This window comes from Glycine soja, chromosome 8, assembly GCF_004193775.1.
Source record: "Glycine soja cultivar W05 chromosome 8, ASM419377v2, whole genome shotgun sequence".
NCBI lineage: Eukaryota > Viridiplantae > Streptophyta > Magnoliopsida > Fabales > Fabaceae > Glycine > Glycine soja.
The window spans coordinates 7,241,439-7,265,529 of NC_041009.1; the positions used below are offsets into that span (position 1 = coordinate 7,241,439).

At 32.7% G+C, this 24,091-nt stretch overlaps 3 protein-coding genes and 1 non-coding gene across 6 annotated transcripts; 2 read left to right on the forward strand and 2 right to left on the reverse strand.

The window, feature by feature from the left end:
• The first annotated feature begins 304 nt into the window (after positions 1-304).
• Positions 305-7,639, forward strand: LOC114421554. The gene is made up of 6 exons (XM_028387528.1): positions 305-904; positions 1,052-1,266; positions 4,308-4,593; positions 4,677-4,762; positions 4,892-4,983; positions 6,663-7,639. The coding sequence occupies exons 1-6, from the start codon at positions 581-583 to the stop codon at positions 6,908-6,910; spliced, it is 1,251 nt and encodes a 416-aa protein (XP_028243329.1). The 5' UTR covers positions 305-580; the 3' UTR covers positions 6,911-7,639.
• Positions 7,640-10,289: 2,650 nt separating this feature from the next.
• LOC114421555 (L-Ala-D/L-amino acid epimerase-like) lies at positions 10,290-13,967 on the reverse strand. Of its 2 annotated transcripts, XM_028387529.1 has the most exons (7): positions 13,335-13,964; positions 12,456-12,566; positions 12,127-12,343; positions 11,628-11,961; positions 11,454-11,515; positions 11,285-11,357; positions 10,290-10,718 (listed from the first exon to the last, which is right to left on the reverse strand). In XM_028387529.1, coding segments are annotated over exons 1-7 (1,329 nt in total). In that variant the 5' UTR covers positions 13,866-13,964; the 3' UTR covers positions 10,290-10,717. The 2 variants fall into 2 exon arrangements, with proteins under 2 accessions (XP_028243330.1, XP_028243331.1); XM_028387530.1 differs by lacking the exon at positions 10,290-10,718 and having other exon boundaries at positions 11,284-11,357; positions 13,335-13,967.
• Positions 13,968-18,899: 4,932 nt separating this feature from the next.
• On the forward strand, positions 18,900-18,980 carry TRNAL-CAG. Its single transcript has one exon. It is a non-coding gene; the product is annotated as a tRNA-Leu (tRNA).
• Positions 18,981-20,871: 1,891 nt separating this feature from the next.
• LOC114421556 lies at positions 20,872-23,510 on the reverse strand. 2 transcript variants are annotated; one of them, XM_028387533.1, is made up of 5 exons: positions 23,271-23,510; positions 22,801-23,196; positions 21,666-22,080; positions 21,327-21,544; positions 20,872-21,240 (listed from the first exon to the last, which is right to left on the reverse strand). In XM_028387533.1, the coding sequence occupies exons 1-4, from the start codon at positions 23,428-23,430 to the stop codon at positions 21,343-21,345; spliced, it is 1,173 nt and encodes a 390-aa protein (XP_028243334.1). In that variant the 5' UTR covers positions 23,431-23,510; the 3' UTR covers positions 20,872-21,240; positions 21,327-21,342. The 2 variants fall into 2 exon arrangements, with proteins under 2 accessions (XP_028243334.1, XP_028243332.1); XM_028387531.1 differs by having other exon boundaries at positions 20,872-21,544.
• Between the last annotated feature and the right edge of the window lie 581 nt (positions 23,511-24,091).

Genomic DNA, 24,091 nt, shown 5'->3' on the forward strand with positions numbered 1-24,091 from the left:
GAGAATTATCTAAGACGTAGTGGCATTCTCATCTATCCATCCGTAGAGATTGAGCCGAAAAACACGAGTCAATGCAAGGCCATATCAAAAGTGGGCCCACACCTCACTCGTGTCCAGATTTCGCGTTATTTTATTTATTTATTATCAGACATTTTAAATATTTAATTTAAGTGGATAATAACGAATACTCTTTCTTTCTTTCTTTCAGTCTCTTGCACAAAGAAAGTCCAACTAATTCAACAACCTACCCCGAAACTTCACAGAATCAGTTAAACACCCCAATAAAACCGAAAATGACAGAATCTCCACCAAACCTTCTATGTACTCTCTCTCTCTCTCTCTCTCTCTCTCTCTGTTTCGTTGTAAAGAAGAGTGTTGAAGCCTTTTCTTTTCTTCTTCCTCTGTCTTGTCTTCAACCTCGTTTTCTTTTCTTCGTCTTCTATCACCGATTCCGATTCGCTACTCTTTCTTCTTCTTCCTTTTTTATTGATCCTCTCTGCGATCACGAATTTTCCCATTTTCTCCGTTTCCTCGGCGACCAAACGGAGGAGAAGAACGCAGTTCTGAAAACGATTGGAAAATGCTGGGAACTGCACTGCAATTCAGCGGCGTTCGCGGCGAGGATCGGTTTTACATTCCGGTGAAGGCGAGGAAGAACCAGAATCAGCGGAAACAGAGTCACAGAGCCAAGAACAACGAACCTGAAAACGCGGATTTAGCTTCGAAGAACAAAGTCGATGTCTCTGAAAATAGCAATAACAATAGCAACAGCAAAAGCAAGAGCGATAGTAATCTCAACCAATCTCTGAAACCAACTCTTTCTCCGTCCGTAGAGGCTGTCAGTAATATCGATAGGTTCTTGGAGTTTACAACACCGTCAGTTCCTGCTCAGTATTTCTCCAAGGTTGATCTCAAATTCTCAATTCATATCTTTATTTATTTTTCTTTGGAATTTGATTATGCTTTTGAAATGTTGAAACAGTTGTTGTTATTGCAAATGTTTTGTGCTTTGATAGTTATATTGTCAGAATTGTTGTTGTTATGATTGTAGACAACGATGAGAGGATGGAAGTTTTGCGATGTGGAGTATCAGTCTTACTTTACATTGAGTGATCTGTGGGAGTCTTTTAAGGAGTGGAGTGCGTATGGAGCTGGAGTGCCTTTGGTGCTTGACCAAAGTGATTCTGTTGTTCAGTATTATGTTCCCTATTTGTCAGCTATTCAACTCTATGCTCACTCTGCTGAGAAGTCAAGTGCAAAGCCAAGGTATTGCTATTTTATGTGCATATTAAAATTTTGGTAACTTTAAGACAATACTAACCACCGGAAACATGGATGCAGCTCTTTTACTCTCTCTAACCTCTCACATTTGTCCATAAAAAAAAAAAAAAGCGTATATAATCAATTGATGCCAGGTATTGAACTTTTTACTCTTATACAGAGGCTAAGGGGACGTCTGATTTGAGAAAATGTTTTCTATTTTCATTTTCAATGTTTTAAGATTTAGAAAATGTGGTTTGGTTGTAACTTTCTGTTTTCTATTTTCAGAAAATGAAAATTTGAAAATGTATTCAGTTTAACTATTTTCTTTTTGAGTTCGTGATTTGGCTCTCTCAATACAACCTCTAAAATTTGCAGATGTTTTCTGTAATAATTCTTTCAAAAATTTTGTTGCTTTTCCCGAGTACTGTATGGTTTGTGTGGCTGAACTAAAATCAAGAGTAAGATTGATCTTACCTCCAAGATGTCAAATGGCCTCTTCCATATGGAGTGCAAATGGTGATGGAACATTTGTGTTCAGTTGCTTTCATAACTTTATTTTGATTCTGAATCAAAATCAACTTAGCCGACAAGGGAAGCTTAAAACTACCCTGTTCTTCCCTGTCAATAACGCTGATCTCTCCCCACAGTTAAGCATCTTCAACCCATCCTTGCCACTTAGACCATAGGTGCTGTCAGCTTCACCCTCAACATTTCCCACTGTTAGAAATTCCGTAGTCATCAACACCCACATCACAAGATACATGCGTTATCAGCTTGATTGCGCAAAGAAAAGGAAAGAGAATCAGAGATGGCACCAGATACATTTCAATGTTATTACAAGTTTGCCACCGCGCTGTCACTGAGAACAGAAAACAACAACATTTTTTTCTCTCAGATTTGGGCTTTATTTTTAGAAACATTATCAAAGGAAATGTTTCCTGACTTTCAACTAAACATATTTTCAGTTATATTTTGTATTTTCTTTGAAAATTAAAATAGAAAACGGTGAAAATAAACGGCCTCTAAGATTGACTCATTAATTCTGTCACATGACTTCCTTTTTCCCTTCTTATACCGGTGTTTCTTAACTTTGAGGGTGAATTTTTTCTTCAAGATCCTTGCTTTCATGATGTGTGTTAGTAAGTTATCGATAACCTAGCTAACTTGAATTAGCCACAAATTCCTTCAGAGGATTGTCGTAGAACAGAATTGTACTCATATTTCCTATCTTCTATTTCTTCTTTAGGTCATGTTGCATCAATGAACCAAAATCATTTTATGTCGGGTATATTGGTTAAATGGATTTTATGTCGTATTGAATGTGTTTTCTGGGTTCTGGTTGAAAGGCAACAGGACAACTTTGAGAAGTAAATGAATTAGAAATACAACTATACAAGTGTGGTTTTTAGTCTTTGTAAAATGCTTCTCATATATATAGAAGCTGCAGGAGTTCAGAAAGGTGGAAACTAGAAAGATGATATTGTTATCTGTATATAATAGAAAATTAGCTGGTTTTGACTCTGTTTTCAATATAAATTTCTTTACCCTCGAGAGGAATGTCAATAGCAACTATTCCTTTTAATAGAAGTTGTTGTTTGGTATGTTGTAAAGAAAATGTTTAAATCTATTAGTTAATAACCATTTTGATTTTTTTGTGGGTGATCCTTGATGCAATGATAATGTTGCTGCCTTGTGACTTAGAAGTTATGGCTCATATCCTAGGAACAATTTATTTGTTTGGTGGGAGTCTTGTGCAATGTATCGCCCTTATAAATTATAGTCATTTCAATTTGTTCTGTTTGGTAACCGTTTCCTAATTTTGACTTCTCTTCCAATGTTTTTTGGAAAAAATTTAAGCACCAATTTTGATCTCCCCTCTTTTACCTCATTACTCAAGATTTTCCTTGAGGGTTAAGTGTATGGATCATGGTTATCAAACTTGATATTGAAGGTGCAAAATCATTTAGTTTTAGGATTTTACTTATAGAAAAAGCATGGCTAAATTACAATTCTGATCCTTCTCATTTTTTAAATTCATGATTTTGAGCTCCTTGATTTTTAATTGTAACATTTGGTTCCCTTGGTAGATTATTAACTAATAATTAAGATTATTAGATGTATTAAATTAATTGTAAATTAAATAAAATTATTAATTATTAAAAAAAATAATAAAAGAATATTAATCCTACTGTGGTGTTGCGGTCGATAAAGTCACGTGCGACAAGGGAGGTGGAAGAGGTGTTTGCGGAGAAGAGGAAAAACACAATGTTGTAGAAAATTATGATTAATAATTAATGGTTTTAATTAATTTATAATTAGATTAATAACTCAATTAATCAAGATTATTTGTTAATAATCTACCAGAAGAGCCAAAATCACCAATTTATAAAACCAGGGGACTAAATGTTACAATTAAAATTCAGGGAACCAAAATCATGAATTTAGAAATTAAGAGACTAAAATTGCAATTTAACCAAAAGGCATCTAATTCTACTTAAAACCACATTTGGGGGAAAGTGTATGAAATGGTGCTTTAAACTTTAAAGCACTGATTTTGTTGAAGCTACACTTTCACCAAGTGACGCCATGCTTTTACTTTTAGAATTTAGACTATTTTGTTAGAATTTGGACAAAATTGCCAAGGTTACTGGGCCGTCTGCATGTAACAATTTTTTTAATAGTCATTGATCATGCACATTTTTATGTACAAATTTTCAAGTTATTACTCATGAGGATCATTTTTTGCTTATTTTTATGTGCTTATTTTTGTTTCACTTCTTTTTGAGTGAATTATTTGGTGTCCAAGCTGTTAATGAAAGGCAGGTTTCTGTTTGTAATGGAGTCATATTTATATGCAGCATTTTTTTTTGGGTTATAACATTAGCAAGTATACTTTTGAATTAAATATGTAAATTTACTTTGCTATTTTTGTAATTTATTAACTTGCTGTCCTACTTCTATGTAATTATAACAAGTGTTATGGAAGTGTGTGCTATTGTTCTTTAGCTTGTAACCAATCAGATATGAATTTCTTATGCCATTAGGTACACCAGTGAAGACAGTGAGGGTGATTACTACAGAGATTCATGTAGTGAAGGAAGTAGTGATTATGAATATGGAAAAAGGACTGAATTTATGACACAAAGAAGTAGTCAGCATCTAACAGGTGGTGTCTCACTGAAAATGGACACACTATCTATGCATGATAAATGCAGTACTGTGCAAGAAGGATTTTCAAGTGATGATAGTGAAACTGGGAATCCTCAAGATCTACTATTCGAGTATTTTGAACAAGATCCTCCTTATAGTCGTGAACCATTGGCTGACAAGGCAATTACTGATCCTTAGTTAATGTTTTGCTTATCTATCCATAATATGATCTGTCTATCTTATACTTTATAATATTTTGACAGATACAAGATCTTGCACGCCACTATCCTACCATTAAGTCATTGAGAAGCTGTGATTTATTACCAGTCAGTTGGGTGTCTGTGGCATGGTAATCTAATGCATCACTTATCCCCCCCTTTCCTTTTTGTTTTGAATAGACTTCGCAAGATTAACTTTATCTAATGGTTTAATACTGTTTTTTTTTTGTCTGTTAACATATTTTATTTTCATGTTCTAGGTATCCTATATATCGAATACCCACAGGTCCAACTTTAAAAGATTTAGATGGGTGCTTTCTAACGTACCATACACTCCATACACCCTTGACAGGTAATTATGGAACTTCATTACACTCATTTCTCTGTCTCAAAAGGAGCAATTCAATGATACTTTGCATAATTAAGGGATTGAATTGATGACAATTTTTTTTTTGAGGACTAAACTGATGATGTTTGTATTTTTGGAGGACAAAGTAGGGCTTTACTCTTTACTGTTTCCCCTATTCCATTTTTGTCAACTAATATGAAAGATGGGCATCGGCTCCACTAGCATGAACTCAATGAACTCCATTTTTTTTTCACTTGACTCTTAACTCTTACAAGTAATAAGTGCTACGTGTGTTATGAGCTCAGGAAAGAGAAATAAGAAATTTATAAAATCTAACAAAGCAATTGAACAGTTTTTAATAAAAAATCAAGAATAGGAGAACAAATACTCCTCCAAGTGTTTCCCCTTTTCTTACAAACTTTCTAATTGTGCGAATGAATATTTCTCCTTTTTTTCATTTGCAATTTGAAATTGACCATCACCACCACCACCAAGCCTTTTTCCTACTAATTGGAGTCAGCTACATGGATCAAACTGATGTCATAATATGTAAATCATTTCTTTAGTTTACTAAATCCTTTTTAATGGTTTCACCTATAATTTTTTTAATCTGTTTCTACCTCTAGCGATAGGGCTACCCTCCATCTGTTCTATTCTTCTTAGTGGGGCTTCTACAAATCTCCACACATGCCAAAATCACTTAAGGTGAAATTAAATTCTACTGGGGTTTTCAATACAATAGTTACCACCCCAACTTTCCTCTCTAATGCATTCATTCCCTTTCTTATTTTGTCTAGTATGTCCACTCACCCAATGCAACATTCTCATCTCTGTTATGTGGAGTTTATTCTCGTATCGGTTTTTTATTGGTCAACACTCAAATTCTTTGCTACATCTCAAGTCTTGTAGCTGCACAGTAAAATTTTCACTTAAGCTTGAATGGTACCTTTTAGTCATGCATAACACTAGAGACACTTTATTTCATCCACCCTGCTTGAATCCTATGGTTTACTTCACTCTTTTATTTCTTTATCATTTTTGTATGATGAACTCAAGATACAGTACGGTCTCCAATTTTCACCTTTGAGCTAGGGTTTATGCATCTGTTGCTAAACTTACATTTCACATACTCCTTACTAATACTTAAACCCAAAACCATGTGTTTCCAAATTTATCTTCCAATCTCTAACCTCCCACCCCATTTGTTACCTCTTGACTCTCTAGGACTATATTATTATTATCTATTAAAAAAAACATTGTGGTCTCAACTCTTGGACATGCTCAATAAGCACATTTGTTTTCTCACTTGTTGTGACCCACTTGTACACATGAAAGTTTTTTTTTTATTCCTCTAGTATTGTTCCATCAATCATTGTGGCAACTATTATGCTTCCATTGTCAACCTGCCTAGCACAAAACCAAATAGAATTTTAGTATCGTGTTGTCTTAATTTCTTAATCTTTGCTCAATTACCGTTATTATGCTCAGTTTGAAATTGACAAATATGGTAAAACAGAAACTGATTCTTAATCTTATGGTGCCTTACTCAACTTGCTGGTTGATGTTATCTAAAGCTTATATGGGACAACATTGCTTTCTTCCAAAAACGTGAAATGTAATTGTTAGATCACTTTGATAATACTGACTAATTTATATTCAAAACATTTCTTTTGATTTTGCAGGAAGTGGTCGTACTCATGCTCCAACACTGGTTTATCCCAGTCAGATGGATGTTGTACCAAAGATTTCTATGCCTACTTTTGCAATGGCTTCCTATAAGTTAAAGGGGTCTATTTGGATGAAAAAAGGAGTTAGTGAATCTCAACAAGTGAGTTCCCTCTTGCAGGCTGCCGATAACTGGTTAAGGCTAGTTCAGGTTAATCACCCGGATTTTCAGTTCTTTAAATCACATGGCACATACCATAGATGAACTGCATAAGACGACATGTCTTTCCTGCTTTTGGCTAAAACTGAGCCTTAATTTCTGTGTTCATTGCTTGGTGCAAACTTGATAAAAGTCCATCCATCTGTAGAGATTGTGATGGCGCGAGGACTGCCTAATTGTGGATTCTTGTGATATGCCTAAGCAGCACAAAAAGATGAAGCCAATATGAAGCAATGAATTCATAGAGATTGCTAAAGTGAAAAAGAAAAAGAAAAAAAAAAGTTATATGGAGGAAAAACTATCAGATAATTGGAGGGTCCAAATGAAATGGGATAAAAACTAAATATAAAACCACAGTGGAGTATGACAATCAAGTTCACAGGAAGGATATGTGGGGATTAAGCCAGACTGTGCGAGCATTTTCGGTTCAATAATGGTTGAGATCCCTTTAATTTCTAGAGATAAATATTTCCAGATGTTGTGATTTAGAAGAAAAATAGGTGAAATACTGAGACTTTGCTGTGTTGCGTGGCCCAATTTTGGTACTATATCTGATGAACATGTTGCTCTGGTGAGGAGAGATTGTAGTGTAAGTGTACAATATTTTGCTGTATGAAAATAAGTTTTACATTCTTACGATGTTTAAACTTTTCTTGTACTAGTAGAGATGTTCATAATTAGCTCGATGATGGTGGAATACTCCGTAGAGAACGTATGATATCAATCATGTAGTTTTCGCACAGTGATAAATCTAAACTACTTGTGTTGAGAAAACAGTGTGGAAATTATTTTTCGGATTCCTTGCAACAGTGGAGTATTTGAAATCATAAATGATCAATTGGCCACACAAAGAGTTATATAGCATGCCTCTTGCCATACCGATTTTGCTTCCATATAGTTGAATAGTGTATTTCATGCATAAAAGTAGAGCTTTAGGGAAGCCGAATTCAATGCCGTGATGTGTATGGTATGTAACTTAGTGCAACCAATTGTTTGGAATTCTCAAACCATGGTTTTGGACCATACAAGAGACAAACTTTTGCTTAAATTGTAGTTTTGGACTTTCAAAACTTGAAACCAAACGTGTTATATATGAAGGCTATGTGTTTGAATTAGTAAGAGATGAATGACGTGGGATGAAACGAAATTTTAATATCGTTGAATTAGAATAAAATGGAATGGATTTGGTTCCATTCTATCCAAAATTTTAATTTATATCTCCTCTCAATTTGGAGGTTACGGTATGAAGTCAAAATAAGTGACCTATATATTGCATTACATTCCACTCTATTTCATTCCATTTCGAGTAAATTATACTTGCAGTGTTTGTGTTTTTCTTAAATTGTATATGATATTTCTTTCTTTTTTTATATTATTTTTATCTCCCATTTTATTAATTTTATTAACTAACGTCAATTGAAATATGTAAACATACAAAATTATCTTTAACATCTTTGTTACACTCGCACTTTGTGTGTTTTTCTCAAATTACACATGATGCTCCTATCTTTTTCTACATTACTTTTACTCACTTTTTGTTAACGTATTAATTAACATCAATTGAAATACGTAAACAGACAAAATTATCTTAACATATTTGTTAAATACTCAATAACAAATGAACAATTGACTCTGTGCATGGATCTTTCTCAAGATAATAATAATTTTTCTTTAATATTTGACTCTTACTTTATTGTTGCTAACATTTGAAGAAGATGTCGTTCTTGATTGAGACATTATATCAAACTCCTAACCATAAAAAATAAATATTTCAAAGAAAGAAGTTAAAAACATAAATACAGGAGCAAAACATTAAAATTTGAAGTAAAGGACCATATTCAATTAATAGACATTGTTGAAAACACGTCCAACAAAAACGCAACAACCAAACGATTCAACATGCACACAAAAATTGAACTAAAAAAAAAAAAAAGAAAGGATGTTAACACAAGCATACCAATAATGTGGGTTCACCTCCAATAAAAAATTGGGTTCACGTCCAATTAGAGAAAAAAGAAAAAGAAGAAAGAGTGTTAAAATATTTTCATGTTGAAAATGGTGTCATGTCTTTTATGAAGTTAAAAGGAAGAAGATAAATGTATATTAGACCTAAATTTTCTTTAAAAGTTATATGACCAACATGTGTCTATTTTTTGTTAAATTATCAAATGATGTTTAGGAAGGAGGAGATCTAGGTGTAATGAGAGTTAAACAATTAAGAATTTTTTTTGTAGGGTACAAAAAATGAGAAGTGTTTTGAAAGAAGGAAAACATAGAGAGTGCGAGTGTGTGAAAAATGAGAGTATTTTAGACATAAATTTTCATTAAAATATGTTCATTTTTTGTTAAATTATTAAATGATGTTTAGGAGGAAGAGAATCCGAGTGTAATGTGAGCTAAACAATTACGGGATTTTTTTGTAGGGTGCAAGAGGGATGTCGACTGCAATTTGGAAAAAAACACAGGAGATACAAGTGTAATTTACTTTTTCTATTAAGCTTATATTTGACAAAACTAATTGAAAAAAGTTAGCTGAAAGTTAAAAAGTTAACTAGAAGTTAACTGTTGAAAGCTGAAAAATTAACTTATTAAATTATAAGTATTTGGTAAAACTAATTGTTGAAATAGTTGAAAAGTATAAAATGACTGAAAAATAATAAAATCATGATTTATTTTAAAATGATAAGTAAAAAATTTGATAAATATATTAATGATTAAAAGAAAAGAAAATATAAAATGATAGAAGCTAACATTTAAAAAAATTATTTTAAGTGTATTTTAAAAAACGTTATAAATTATTAAAAAAATTACTAAAAATAATTATTTATTGAATAATCAAATGACATTTTAACTAATAAAAAAATTAAAACTAACTAAAATGTATTCTCTGACATAACCTTAAATTTCAATAACTTCATAATTTATATATCACGAAGTTAGTCTCTTAAGTTTTTTTTTTTTTAAACTAGGTTAAGTCAATCTATTTTTGTTTTTAACCAATTAACAAATTTGGTCTCCCGTCGATTTTCTTGTATCTAATACCCTCAGATTCTTATTTTCTATTCAGAATGTTTGCATATTGAATTCAGAGAACTCGTCAACCAAAAGTCTAAAACATCAAATTTCATCTTAAAATAAAGGATCTCAAAATTTTCCTTTCCTTAATTTCACATCTTATAAACTCTTTCAAATTTTATCTTCAACTAAGTTTCTTATTTCTAAACATTTAAAATTATTCCATACCTCAATTTCATCGTCTGCCTGTTAATATTTTAATAAATAATACAAATAATCTGAGAGTTTTAAGTGGAACAAAATGGATGAGGAAACTGAATTTGCTTAATTTTCGAAATAGAATAACTTAATTAGCTGAAAAAATCGTAAGATCAAAATCGCTCACAGCTTAAATTGTAGAAACCAAAAGTTCAATAATTAAACCTATTTTTAAAAATTTGCTGTATTTCCATGTTCATATCATATTACATCCATATCTCATATATATCATATGCGGTTCCTAGCTTTTAGCAAGTAGGAACTAGTTATTCCCCAATCAAAAAAAAAAAAAAAAAAGTAGGAACTAGTTACTATTTGGTGCAAGACCTCGAAGGCAGTTTCTTTTACAGAAAAGGGTGAGGAATCGAATAAGTTAAATACATAGCAATTGGGGTGCTTATAAAAATAAAAATAAAAACATAGCAATTGTGGATAAGTATTGGCTACTCATTCCGGACAAGAAATCTTCACGTATGGTTGTACTGTAACCACAGTTTCACACCTTAATTAGGCAATTTTTAACCAACTTGTCCATTTATGCTTTTCCAGATTCTTGTGTTGGCATAATTATCTTTTACATCTGCACATAATTTGATAAAGATATAAAAAATAATGAAGTTAGCATGCATACCAAAAGTCATTACATATCACATAAGCAAGAGTAAGGCTGATTCCACCCTCCACGCTCAAAAGAACGAATGATTGCCATAGGGTGACAAGAATATACTATTTAATTTGATTCATCGGAGTATATAGAACTTTGGACACAAGTTGGTTTTATATCTCTAGCATGCCTTGTCATGCAAGAAACCTTTTGTGCTTGAAAGGTGGACTAGCACAGTCTCACACTCTCACTCTACATTGCGTTGAAATTCAACGGAATTTGAAGAATAGGGCTAGCAAAGATCAACCTATAGACCACTTGGGCATAGAAGCTTTAATTCTCCTTGAAGTTATTGTTATTAGGTGAAGTGTTGAAAGTTATTGTTTTAAATCTCCAACCAAGTATAAGCCTTAAAAAGCTTCCTTTAAGGTGTAAATCATTGTTGTTTATCGTATGAATCTTATACCAGAAATCACCTAGCATATATTAGCAACTATGCTGGATTATCTGGAGCCATATTGTGCAAGAAAATCACAACTTACTAAGCAAGGTTGTCCCAGTGAAGGAATCCACCATGTCCCCTAGCGTTTGTGAACTTATAAGTGGCACCAGAAACTGTTAAGAGAAATACCCTAGTGTCATCAGATTGCAAAGACATCAATCAAACCTACATGAAAACCTAAAATTTATATGGATATAGGCAGTGTGTACCTTCATAGCCTTCAAGAACTGGATCATCTGACAACAGAAGTGGTGTGTCTAAGTCAATGAACCTTCAAAAAAGATTGCAATATTTAAATGCATTAATAAAATGGAATGTGAACAAATATGAAGTTATAAAAACTGAAAAATGGCTAAAAAATTTCAAGCATAAATGGTTCTTACTTAAAACAGCCAAGGCCAGCAGCAAGTTGGCCAGCAAAACCCATAGCAAGTCTAGTCTCAACCATACCACCAATCATCAAATCTAAACCTGCTGCTTTTGCCTTCTCAATAATTTCAAGGGCACCCATAACCCCAACTTTGGCAAGCTTTATGTTAATGACATCTAAAACATTCCCTTCCACAATTTTGTAAACATCAACTATGCTTCTGCAACTCTCATCAGCTGCAACAGATACTCCATATCTCTCTCTTGCTATATTACCGACATACCGAAGACCATCCCAATCATCTCTATGAACTGGTTGCTCAAATAGAACAGGAGTCAACCTCATATCTGTAATAGAAAACAAATCTAAGTTCAATGACAAATTGCCTAATATATTGCAATAAAGTTTCATGAGCATATTGGTGCATGTGTGTGTACATTTTCTTGCATGGCAAGACAATGACAATTATTTGGATGGAGAAAAACTTTAACTATATATGTAGTGCTTTTAACCATGTAGTTTCTCAAGAACTTCAACTGCTTCCTCAGAGTTATACCCCTCATTAGCATCAAGAATAAACTGACACTCAGGGTGTGCAACACGTATAGCTTGAAGCACTTCTATATCGGCATTCAGATTCTTGCCCACTTTCAGCTTTAAAGTCTTAAATCCTTCTTTATAGTACTTAGAAGCCAATTCAGCTGCTTCAGCTGGAGAAACAATTGGGATCTGCACATATAAGCTGGCTTAGATTTCTTTTTAGCAGATAGTTTTTTTCTCATACTTTTGTAAAAAAAAATTCATCATAAGCACGTTCTTTAAGATTAAATAAGAACTTAACTGTAATATCAGTGGTTATGGTATTTGAAGCCCCACCAAAAAGCCTCCACAATGGCACACGAATACTATTTGCAACAGCATCAATTATTGCCATCTCCATCCCAGCCCTAACCTTCAATTACACAGGGGACCCCATGAGAATGGAAAAAGTTTTTCTGCCGCATTTATTAAGAAATCCTACCAAGTCTAAAGATAAAAAAACCATGTGCTATGATTTACTACCTTATTCATACATTAGTCGGTTGTTCTTTCAAGAGTAAGAAAACAGTACATAAATTAACACGAATTTCTGATGAAACCTTTTCGACTTCAGAAGCCAAACTGAAAAATCTCAGGTTGCTTCTCCATCAAAAAGTAACAACTAATTTCTTAAAATAAAATAAAGATTAAGAAAATACTATATTTTCCCTTCTTTCTCCATCAAACTGAGTAGAGAGTATGATCATTACAAAGAGAGGATTAAGAAAATACTATTTTCCCTTCTTTCTCTTGAATTATCTTAATATTGATTCCAGAACAGAGAAGCTAACAGCTTTTAAGTAAACGAGGATGTAACTAAATATTTTCATAAAATCAAGCAAATTAAAGAACCAAACTTAAAGATACACAAAGGGAAAAGTCAAGCCAGTAAATATTACAAAATACAATCCAAGATTCTATGTTGAAACTTTCTCAAAATCTGTAACTCCTTTCATGTCCTTAGTTACCAAGCAGAAAACTAAAGCTGATATTCAAAATTCAAGGAATTTGTATAGTAAAAGGGTCAAAAAGACCATATCAATTTCAAAAGCATAAGAAGTGAGAGAAACATTAGAGGATTAGAATGATTAACAACACCACAAACACTAGTAAAACATGAACTAAGATTGATCTCACTCACTGAAGCAAATTGATGCCCTGGAAGAATACCAGCAATCTCCCCCAACATGGAACCCAAAGTGAGTGCAGGACATCTCCTCAAGAAGGCACATGCCTCAGAAGCCTTGGCCATGGCAGTGGTCTGGTCCTCTGCAGTAACAAAAGGCAAAATTGGTGCCTCGCCCCACCCCACAGAACCATTGCTCAACTCAACCCTTATGGCCACGTTCTCCACCTTGGCCAATCTAGAGGTAGCAATGGTAAAAGGGGCTATTAAGGGCACATTCAGTGGCCTGTTCTCTGCTCTATGCACATCAACAGTGAATGTTTCCAACAAATTCTTGAATCCAAAGGTGATAGGAGCTGCTGTGGGTGTAGCAGAAGCCATGATCTTGATAAAAACACCAGATTTTTTGGCAAAGTGCCTTGTGAATGCGGTGGAATTGGCGTTTTTTGGATTGTGGGACAGTGACTTGATCATAGTTGAGTCCATTGGTTGTAGTGTTCTGCAGTTTAGTGTTTGAGCCATGTTGGATCCTAGGAGTGGCAGCATATGATTGGGTTGTTGTGAACAACTCTATGTTAATGTTTGATGCAATTTATAATTCTTTGATGCTAAGCTGGGAATTTCATTATTTAATTCTAACCAATTAAGGTGATTCATACTGCTATGTTGCTGTCTTCTTCCTAACACATCACCAAACCTTTATGCTCATTACTTTATAAAGATTGTTTTTTTAATAATTTGTGCTTTAAAGTATAAAAAAATTACTACCATCTATAGTTTTATCAAATTAAAATAATGAAGTAAACGGAAATATTAGTGATGACATTTTCTTTCTAATATTTTCTTTATGACCGGTTTTTTTTTTTCATTTAACGATTTTTTTCTAATTTATACTAAATAAAAAATAAAATTCATTAAAATTAATAATTTCTAATAAATATTAACTCATAAAAAGAGAGTATTTAAGATAGAGTGTGAGACTGGCCTTAGCATTCCTTAATAGATACTATTAGTACAATATATTGTAGTACTACATAATAATGATAGGAAAACAAAAAAACTGATACGACAGTGTATTCTTCCATATTAAACGAAAATAAATTTAAGGGAAGTGGCCACGTGAAAAAGTTTATGTACTTTAGGGAAATGCTAGTTTTAAATACTATTAAATTCTTATACCATAAATATGACTAAATATAAGTACATTAGATTTCAGGAAAAATCTATATTTAAAAATGAAAATAATTAATTTAAAAATTTAACTTGTTGAGAATTAGAGAAAAAATAAAAACCTTAACGTAAATAAAATATTTAAAACTAATTAATAATTAAAGAAATTTAAATATACACACACTAAATATTGAAAAACTATATGTTATGAGAAGAACTAAAATATAATAAAAATATTTTTGTAAAAAAAAAGTATTATGTTTAAAAATGTAAAATGAATTGGATACGGCGTGATTAGGTTAAGTTTTTTTAATATATACATTATGTTTATGAATTTTCCGTTTCTTCATTATTATAGTCTTACCTTCTCTCTGTGTGTATATATATATGTATATATAAATACAGCAACTTTGAAGTATATTTTGGTCTAGATAGGAAATCATTATAACTGTTTAATTAATAACCCCACACCAACACTGCGACGATTCTCGTCTGCCATCATTGATGACATTAAGTTTTGATTAAGCAGTGAATAGAAATGAATTATATATAATACTTCCACAGTTGTGTCTCTTTGCAATGCCAAAAGGACGCAGTGAAAACAGTCAGTGTCCCTGAAGCATAACACCCTTCTACGTAATTTTGGCATTATTTTTTTCTTGTTCAGTACATGTTGCGATTCACGTTTTATCTTCTAAATTAAAATCACGATAAAATACTATTTTAAGTAAATATCTACGTTCGTGTTAATCTTCCATATATTGAGGAATTAATTTTGAGTCAAAAATTAATTTCAAATTGAAATAAACTTAGGTAATGTGTGTATTAGATTAAAAATTTCATGTAAAGTTTTACTATTACCATACTAATAAAAGCATCACAATATAACTTACTTTATTTCAAAATTAATTTCATTCAACATCAATTTTGTAAAAAAGAGAGTTGAGTTTTTTTTAGATAAGAGTTTTGAGTTGTTATTTTTAATACTAATTAATTTATTAACCTTGGTTAAATAGAGTACTTTATTAGCATATGTTAAAAAATATTAGTAAGTTTATATAATTGGAGTGTAGTGTAATTTTTAAATAATTTTAAAGTTTAATGTCACAAATAAACCTCAAGATAATATATAATATATAGTATGTAATTTCCTTTTACTTTTTAATTAATACTCCCTTTATATAATTTTTTTACACTAATACTACCATCAACCCAACCTTCATCCCTCTTTATCTAAAAAGGTAATACAATTATCCACGCATTGGGCAATAAGGTGAATAATTATTGCTTTATAATGAAAGTACTGAATCAGTTGTAGCCTCCCCAAGTCCATAATGGCCCTTTAATTAAAATATGTACGCCTGTATAAAAAATAAAAAATAAAAAATGATAATTAATATTCTTAAGACATTAATTAAAGAATTAAAATGAGAAATATTTTTATTAAAATACTAAAGTGGTGTTATCTATAACTTTTTATGTTTTTTTATAATTTCTATAATAAATATTTTTTTCTTTGGATTCTTTAACCAATATTTTAAAAACACTGTTAGAAATACCCTAAAAAATTTAAAATATGAGTGCTAATTTTTATGGTTAAAACTTGAAACCTGAAAGTGACCAATGAGCACAATTTATAGTTGAAACTTGAAAGTGACCATTGGGCTGCCAAGATTTGTCTATGAGAATGAGAGTCCAAGTCTCAGTTTACGAACAAACTGCGGGCCATCTTAGCTTACACAATTTGATTTCACGACAAATACATTTGTGTCTCGTATTGTTTACCTTTTCAAGGTAATAATATATATTTTATAAAAAATATTAATTATATGAAGTTATATTAAAATTATTTTCTTTATTAAAAGCATCATCACTAAAAGAGTTAAAATGTAATTATAAATTTACTCATAGTAAATATAAAAAAATATTATTAGAAAAAGTAATTGATATTTTAATTTTTTTTCCTCTAAAATTGTAATATTCTGAGGCAAATTTAAGTAGGCATGTAATGAGAGAGATACCAACAAAGGTTAAATCTAGCCGAAGAAATTAGTTTTATGTAATATGATGAATTAATGTTTGAATTTTTCTGAAAGATATGCTTATATTTAATATTTGATTTTATTTCGTACATTATTATTTTCCAAGGAAAATATGAGAGGAGATATTATCTTGAGCAAGAACTTGTTGAAATGGTAATTAACAAGTAGAACCCACCCTAGTTCCCTATCAGTGTCCATTTATTTGCAAGACGTGAAAGCACTAACATCAAACTGTGTCACGAACTGGGCCTACCTTTACATGGAAAAGGGGACAAATTGTGATAGGTTTTATAGAGAGGACCCACTTCAATCATTTCAACCTTCACCATCCAAATGTATGTGGCGCATAGCCAAGGTTAGGTTAGCAAAACAAAAGTTGGCCCATACGGACATGTTTGGACTAGAATTGAAATGGAGACAATAAAAAAATATAATTTGTAAAGAAAATAAATGATGACAATTTTCTCTTTTTATTTGGATAAATCGGAGAGAGAGTAAAAATAAATTATACAAAAATATTCCAAAAAATTAAAAAAAAAACCTTAATTTTCTTGTTTTTTTTAGGCTTAATCTTTATAGTTTATACATTGTTATTGTATGATTTTTTACATTATCAAAATATACAAATTAATAAACTTATACATGACAATTCATAATTGAATGCGAATGTAAAAAATATATATCTTAAATGTAATCTGATTAAATTTATTTAGTTATAAAAATATTTTTAAAGAAACAAAAAGAAAAGATATTTGTCTCTCCCTCCATTTCATGTTTAGAAATAAAATTTCTCCTTATAGATCCTAAAATAAAATAAAATAAAAGTTTTTTATTTATTAGGTAAAATTGTACTTTTAGTCTCTCATTTTAGGTCTAACTTTGCATTTGGTCTCTCGATAATTTAATTCACGAATTGAGTCCTTTTTTTTGTAAAAAAGTGCAATGTTGATCCCCCAACGTCATAATTGGATGTTGACCGTTAGGCAATGACGTTGACTGCCACGTATCAACATCTGATAAGCATGTAAAAATGAACATTTTTTAAGTGTCCCTAACCCTAATTAATTATCATTTCGACAACGACGCCTACACAAAAAGCAATTTTTAGCAACCCCTCATTCTCTTCCCTTTTTTCCTATTCCACGTCTACAGGTGGTCACCACAATGGCGACGCCGCGACCATGGACCACCCCCCATCACATAGAAAACAAGGCCAAATTACAAATGTTACAAATGAGTGGAACAATAATTTCCTTGTAACTATAATTTCAAATATGATCACAAATCATCATCATCAATGTCATCTAATTTTCTAAACTAAAATCTCAGGTCTCTTATTCTCCTAAATTGGACTCAAAATTGAGAGTAAAATGACACAAAAATAACAATTATGTAGAAAACAAGCTTATAACTTGGCACCCATGAGAAAAAATTAACACGTACACAAAAAAAAAGCTCAAAACTTTGGGAAACAACTGTTAGGAAACGACGCATCAACATCCCTACTATTGTCGACCGTCATGACACCATTATTGCCGCTAAGACGAAGAGAAGAAGAACGTGAAAGAAGAGAAGAAAGAGGAAAAGGGTAATATGGGAAAGAGGAGGACAAAAAGATGAAGGAATTTGGGTTTTGGGGATGAATCGGAGTTTAAGGGCTCAAGAATCGCAAATGTTCGCTACTTTAAAGCAAAGGGAGCAACAATTTGGGGGTTCGAAGGCTTTCGTGATGAAGGAGAAGGAGGAGGAACTCACATCGCAAAGGCGGTGGGAGTTGGAGAGAGAGATAGAGAGAGGAAGTGAGGAAAATGAATATTTTTGGTTTTTAATAATTTTTAAAATAAATTAAAGATAATTAATTAGGGTTAAGGACACTTAAAAAATGTTTATTTTTACGTGCCTATCAGACGTTGATAAGTGGCTGTCAACGTTACTGCCTAATGGTCAACGTCCAATTGTGACATCGGCGAACCAACATTGCATTTTTTTACAAAATAAAGGATCTAATTTGTGAATTAAATTACCGGAGAATCAAATGCAAAATTGGACCTAAAGTGGGGGACCAAAAGTGTAATTTTGTCTATTTATTATTTATCTTCTCAAATAAAAAATAAAAAACTAATATTTTTATGTAGATTTTCATCATTTCTATTTTTTTTAGTATGTTTTGTTTTTTTCGATTAAGACAATTTAACACCATAAAATAGTCATCAATTCACATGCGTTTTTTTTTTTTTCTGAATTATCAATTCATATGCGGTGTCACTTAATAAAAATGAAAAGATAACTTAATCTTTTATTGCAGCCATATGCAGTTGTAGATATGTAAAATACAATAAATAAAACTTTTACAAATCACCGAATATCAGTCAAGATGGCCGAGTTGGTCTAAGGCGCCAGTTTCAGGTACTGGTCCGAAAGGGCATGGGTTCGAATCCCATTCTTGACACAATATGTTTTGTTTCATGCAATTATACTTCATATTTAATAACATGGATACGGATATTCTATGTTTTGATGGTTGATTTTTTTGTCACTAACGATATTTGATCATGTAAGGTTTGATATTCTCTCTTTACCTCTTATAATTTTAGTCACATCTTTCGTTTTCAAGCACTAAATATTACATTTGAATTAATGAATGAATCTCAGCCTTAGAATAACATTAAATTAAAGCGATAAGGCTCGCTTTAAGAATAAAATTTAAACCTTGGTGTCCACTGATTCTATCCCACTGTGAGTGTAGGGTAAAATGGTGAAACGGACTTATGTGGTGCTGGATGAAAGGAAAAGGGGGAAAAATATGACCCGGACCAAAATGATTTATTTGGTCGTTGTATATAATCATTTGGTTTTGAATTTTGATGAACTAATGATTTATTTTGGACAACAATATGATTAATGTTGAGTTGAAGAAGGACCCAAAAGCACGAGTTAATCAGAAGGAGGCCAATAGGACCGTTGTCACCAGGTCGATTCGTAACAAGGCAGTACATGTGAAATTGAGAGATTTTGTTTAAGAATAGAAGGGGAGGAAAAAGTTAATAAAATGCTGTTATGCATGTGGTCCCTAGTCTATTGGTATATATTCTATCTTTCTGTTATGCAATAGCCTATGCTAGTATGCCGAGTATGAGTTTGTTGCACTAGAATGAGGGGTGCTGAGATATATGTAATGAATATTATCAGATCTGAATTCTCTCCCTTAACCTCCCTTAAACTCCTGGAGTTACTCCTACTCGAAAGGAAATTATCCCCTCTTATCACAATATATTGAATTTTTTTAACTTATTCTATTTGGCTAATGCTTCATGTATGTTGTCAATGTAACATTGCACATGTGACCTTATTTTTACTATTTTCGTATTTTGTCAACTTACTGCCCTATTTTTACAGAAACATGTGCTATAGTCCTTTAGCTTGCAACCAACCAGATCTTAATTTCTTGTGTCATGAAGTACACCAGTGAATATAGTGATGGTGATTACTACATAGTTTCAAGTAGTGAAGAAAGTTGTGATTGTTCAAACTGAACTGAATTGTTCTGAATTCTTCCAATTGCAAATGTGGTTCACTCGAACTAAATTGCAAAACATTTCTAACAAATCAAACTGAATTATTTTATAGGTGCACTGAACTCCGTTGGGAAAGAGTGGAGTTGAACTAATCGGAACAACGGTGCCGGAACTATCGGTAGAAGGTTTTTTTTATGGGGTTGCTGGAAAGCAAATTCACTCTATGAAAATGGGGGGATGCATTTGGGAATCGGGATTTAATTCAACCGAGAAAACGGATGCATTCTGCACATTGGACTGTGGTAAGTTTGGAAAAAAGGAAAAACTTTGAAAAGCGAAAATTAACTAATACTCTATCTGTCTCAAATATAAGAGAGAAAATATTTTTCTTGATTTTAAATATAATAAAATTTTAACTAATTTTACTTTATTTGATGCAACTACCTCTAAAATATCTTTCATTTAACTGAAATTTTAATTCTAATGACTCTTATTAAATATTAAATATGATTAACTAACTTTTTCAGATAGCATGCTTCGATTTTTTGTTCTTATTCTTATATTTGAGACTAAACAGAGTATTTTATAACTATTTGAATTGACAGGAGGCACTAAAAAATTGGCTCGAGGAATATTCGACTAATCCTTCCGAAGGATATAGTCCTTCTCTCAATTAACTGACTCTTCCCTCTAATGATCCCTAACTACTTTTCCTCTACATTTTTTGTCTCAACAGTATACGTATGTTTTTTTAAATGAAATAAGCACCCTAAATTTAAGACGCATGACATGTTATTGATTACTTAGACAAAGTATGGGCGGGAGTAGCAGAGAAATAGAGATTGCTTATTACTCATAATTGTGCTTGTTACAGAGTGAGGTGGCTATTCTCTCTATTTTGTGGAAAAGCACGCTAGAATTGGTCATTGTAAACTGCGGTTATAAAAATCCCTTGCTTCAGTGTGAGGTCATTCAGCCTTTTCTATGATCAATGTTACTCCTCAAAAATGTAACATTTGAGTCAACTAGCATACAATATCTGTCAAGAGGTAAAAAAAATTATCCATTATTCAAGCACTAAATACGAAAGATATGACTAAGAGGTCAGCCCGGTGCATGAGTCTCCCCTGCTGTTGTGGGGTCTAGGAAGGATCAGATGTATGAGGCCTTACGCTCTAAGCAGGGAGGTTGTTTCTGCAACCGGAACCCATGATAAGACTCATACAAAAAACCAGGGAGCAATAAAAAATTATGGCAGGTGAATGTCAAAAAATTCATACATCAGATCTGAAAACCTCAAGCAGGAACCTGATTAGATTCTCGCAACCTCATTGACTTCGCATGCAGCCTCTCCATGAAAGCTGGATTGGTATGAAGCCTCTCTTTTACGTATGAAGATCGAGCATCATCCACTAGTTTATTAGCTTTCCCTGCCTCCTCAATGAGAGAGAGAAGGGTCCTTAAGCAGTCCTTTCTGTTTTCTTCTCGATGTTCAAACCTTCAAAATATGGAAAAGAACATTTCAAACACAAATGTGGCTGCTTCCAGTAAAGGCCCATACCCAGATGCTATAAGATTGAATAATACATGAATGACTTTTTAAAAAGATAGAACATTACCTCTCACTAGTTATTGTAAGCTCATCTCTCCCTGGATGATAACGTTTTCCTACCAATTCTCTGAGACGGCGAAATTGGTATTTTGAAAGCCCTAGCTCCTTCACGGTAACTGACAGTTTCACTTTCCTGTTTTTTGGATGCCAAGCATCACCACCAGGAGCAAAGACTACCCGAGTTTGCCACCGCAGAATTGGACCTTCACCCGGTGGATCATCCAAGTCCTTTTTCTTATCTGGCACAACAGTATCATCAAACTGTGAGGCCTCCTCTTTTTCCATTTTGTCCAAGTATTTCGCCACAATCTCATCCTCAAACTTCTTAAACTGTTCGTAAGCTTCTTCAGGTTCAAGTTCACCTCTTTCACACATGTCCCCTAGCTCATTAAATTTTACTTCCACCTTCTGTTTTATATCATCTATCATAAGACATAACCAAATCAGCAAATTAGCACATCACTTAAACCACTTCTAAAACTGCAATTGACAACTACACTAAAATTCAAAATGCACGGAGAACTGTCTCAGATGCAAATCATGAAATTTCAGCTGGAACATGCAATAAATGTAAAGCACAACATAACAAGATCAAGTGTTGTCTACAAAACCCATTTAAACAGAACTAATTAGCCAAGACCAGAGTAACAATCAACACATAGATTAATGATACTTAAATAGTAATAGTACACTCCCTACATTCTCCTCTAAACTTTAATTACCATTCACTACACAACAGGATTATCAGTAATAGTACTTTAACATTACAAAACATTGATTTTGCAAAATTGATTTTGAAGTATTGTGATTTATGTTTGGATGTTTTTATTATAAAATCAAGTTTGGGATAAAATTCAGTACAAAATTTTGAATTTGGATCCATGCAGAAACTACTCAAAGTTGCTTCAACCCAGAATCAATCATAAATTCTTCTCCAGCGTGAAACCAAACATGTGAAAATGTATTCAAAATCAATTACGAACTCAGAATCAATTGCCCAAAGAGAAACCAAACACGCACATCAACAAGCAATGGAATCAAAAATCAAGTTTCTCCAATTTCAATGTAGACAAAACTTAGATGCATATCCTAATGTAGTTTTGGTACTATTTTCTAATCAATAATTGAGAATGGTGTACTACCAGGGAGGAGTTTGTCCCAGCTGAGCATATCCTCGAGAATCTCCTCGCACTCCTTGGTGTCCCTAAGAAGCCCGTGCTTGATCCCGTCCTCAACAATGTCATCCCACTTTTTATCATCCATGTTGAAGTACTCATCCTTCACCATCCTCTTCATCACCACGTCCCTGGCGTTGTACAAATCGTCGATCTCCTCGTCGGTGTCGTGAATGGACTCGAAGTCGGACTCAAAGTCCCGGTCGTCGACGTCGTCGAGGGGACGCATGCGGAGCTCCTCCATGAGCTCGTCGTCGGTGTCCTCGTGATTCCCCGACAGCTTCCGCTTCAGAATCGCCTCCATGATCGACGGGAGCACCTTCTCGTCGCCCTTGAAGTAGGTCTCGATCTGCGCTTTCAGCTCTGCCAAGGGAAATTGAAAGGTAATGGAAGAAGGTGTAAAACGGCGTCGTTAGAGAGAGAGAGATGGATAATACCTTTGTTGTTCACGTCGTCGATTTGGGGAACCGGTGGGGGGTTTTCATTGGAGGAAAAGAGTCTGAATTGAGGACGAGATGAAGCGGCAAGTGCGAGGGCGGAGTGATGAAGAAGGTTGCGAGTGTAGAGACTGCCATTTCTCACCAGAGTTCTCCTCATCGCTCTCTCTCTCTCTCTCTTTCTTTCTCACTCTAGGGTTTCTACTCAGTCTTCCCGCTTAACCCCTTTTCTGTTTACTTCTCTATTTTTATTTTTATTTTGTTGAACTGAGTGTTTATTCTGTTTACCTTTTATTATTATTTTTTTAGCTTAAATATATTTTTTTATCTATATAATTTGATATTTTTTTTCATTTTTGTCTCTGAATAAAAATATTTTAATCCTTAAAAATATTTTTTTTTCTTAAAGTGCTTCAAATAACACTTTAAACTAAAAAAAAGTTTTTTAACAATAAAAAATATTATTTAAGACATTTTAAGAAAAAAAAACGAAACAAACAATAAGAATTAACACGAAAAAGAATATTATTATAGGAACGAAAATGAAAAAAAAAACATTAAATTTTAGTGACAAAAATATATTTAAATCTTTTTTTCTCCTAATAGAAATCATGGGCAAAACTTTTTTTCAAAAATGTTAAATATGTATGTTTTAAATTATTTTTTACCCGAAAGTAAGATATCTCATTACCAAAAGTTTGAGATTAGCTCTCAAAGAGATAGAAATTACCGAAATAAATTATCTTTTCCGGTAAAAATCAAATTTCTGCTAATAAGTTTTAAAAATTCAATCATCTACTATGTTAAAATTTGTTAGCATA

What these genes read in the sequence shown, in the direction of transcription:
- LOC114421554 (XM_028387528.1), top strand. Translation starts at nt 581, where the DNA reads ATGCTGGGAACTGCACTGCAATTCAGCGGCGTTCGCGGCGAGGATCGG. An exon ending in CTGCTCAGTATTTCTCCAAG is followed by an intron (nt 905 to 1,051) that starts GTTGATCTCAAA and finishes TTATGATTGTAG; the next exon opens with ACAACGATGAGAGGATGGAA. An exon ending in AGTTGGGTGTCTGTGGCATG is followed by an intron (nt 4,763 to 4,891) that starts GTAATCTAATGC and finishes TTCATGTTCTAG; the next exon opens with GTATCCTATATATCGAATAC.
- LOC114421556 (XM_028387533.1), bottom strand. Translation starts at nt 23,430, where the DNA reads ATGAGGAGAACTCTGGTGAGAAATGGCAGTCTCTACACTCGCAACCTT. An exon ending in CGACGACGTGAACAACAAAG is followed by an intron (nt 23,197 to 23,270) that starts GTATTATCCATC and finishes TTCCCTTGGCAG; the next exon opens with AGCTGAAAGCGCAGATCGAG. An exon ending in CTGGGACAAACTCCTCCCTG is followed by an intron (nt 22,081 to 22,800) that starts GTAGTACACCAT and finishes GTCTTATGATAG; the next exon opens with ATGATATAAAACAGAAGGTG.
- LOC114421555 (XM_028387529.1), bottom strand. Translation starts at nt 13,865, where the DNA reads ATGCTGCCACTCCTAGGATCCAACATGGCTCAAACACTAAACTGCAGA. An exon ending in CAGGGCATCAATTTGCTTCA is followed by an intron (nt 12,567 to 13,334) that starts GTGAGTGAGATC and finishes GTGTAATTGAAG; the next exon opens with GTTAGGGCTGGGATGGAGAT. An exon ending in AGTTCTTGAGAAACTACATG is followed by an intron (nt 11,962 to 12,126) that starts GTTAAAAGCACT and finishes TTTCTATTACAG; the next exon opens with ATATGAGGTTGACTCCTGTT.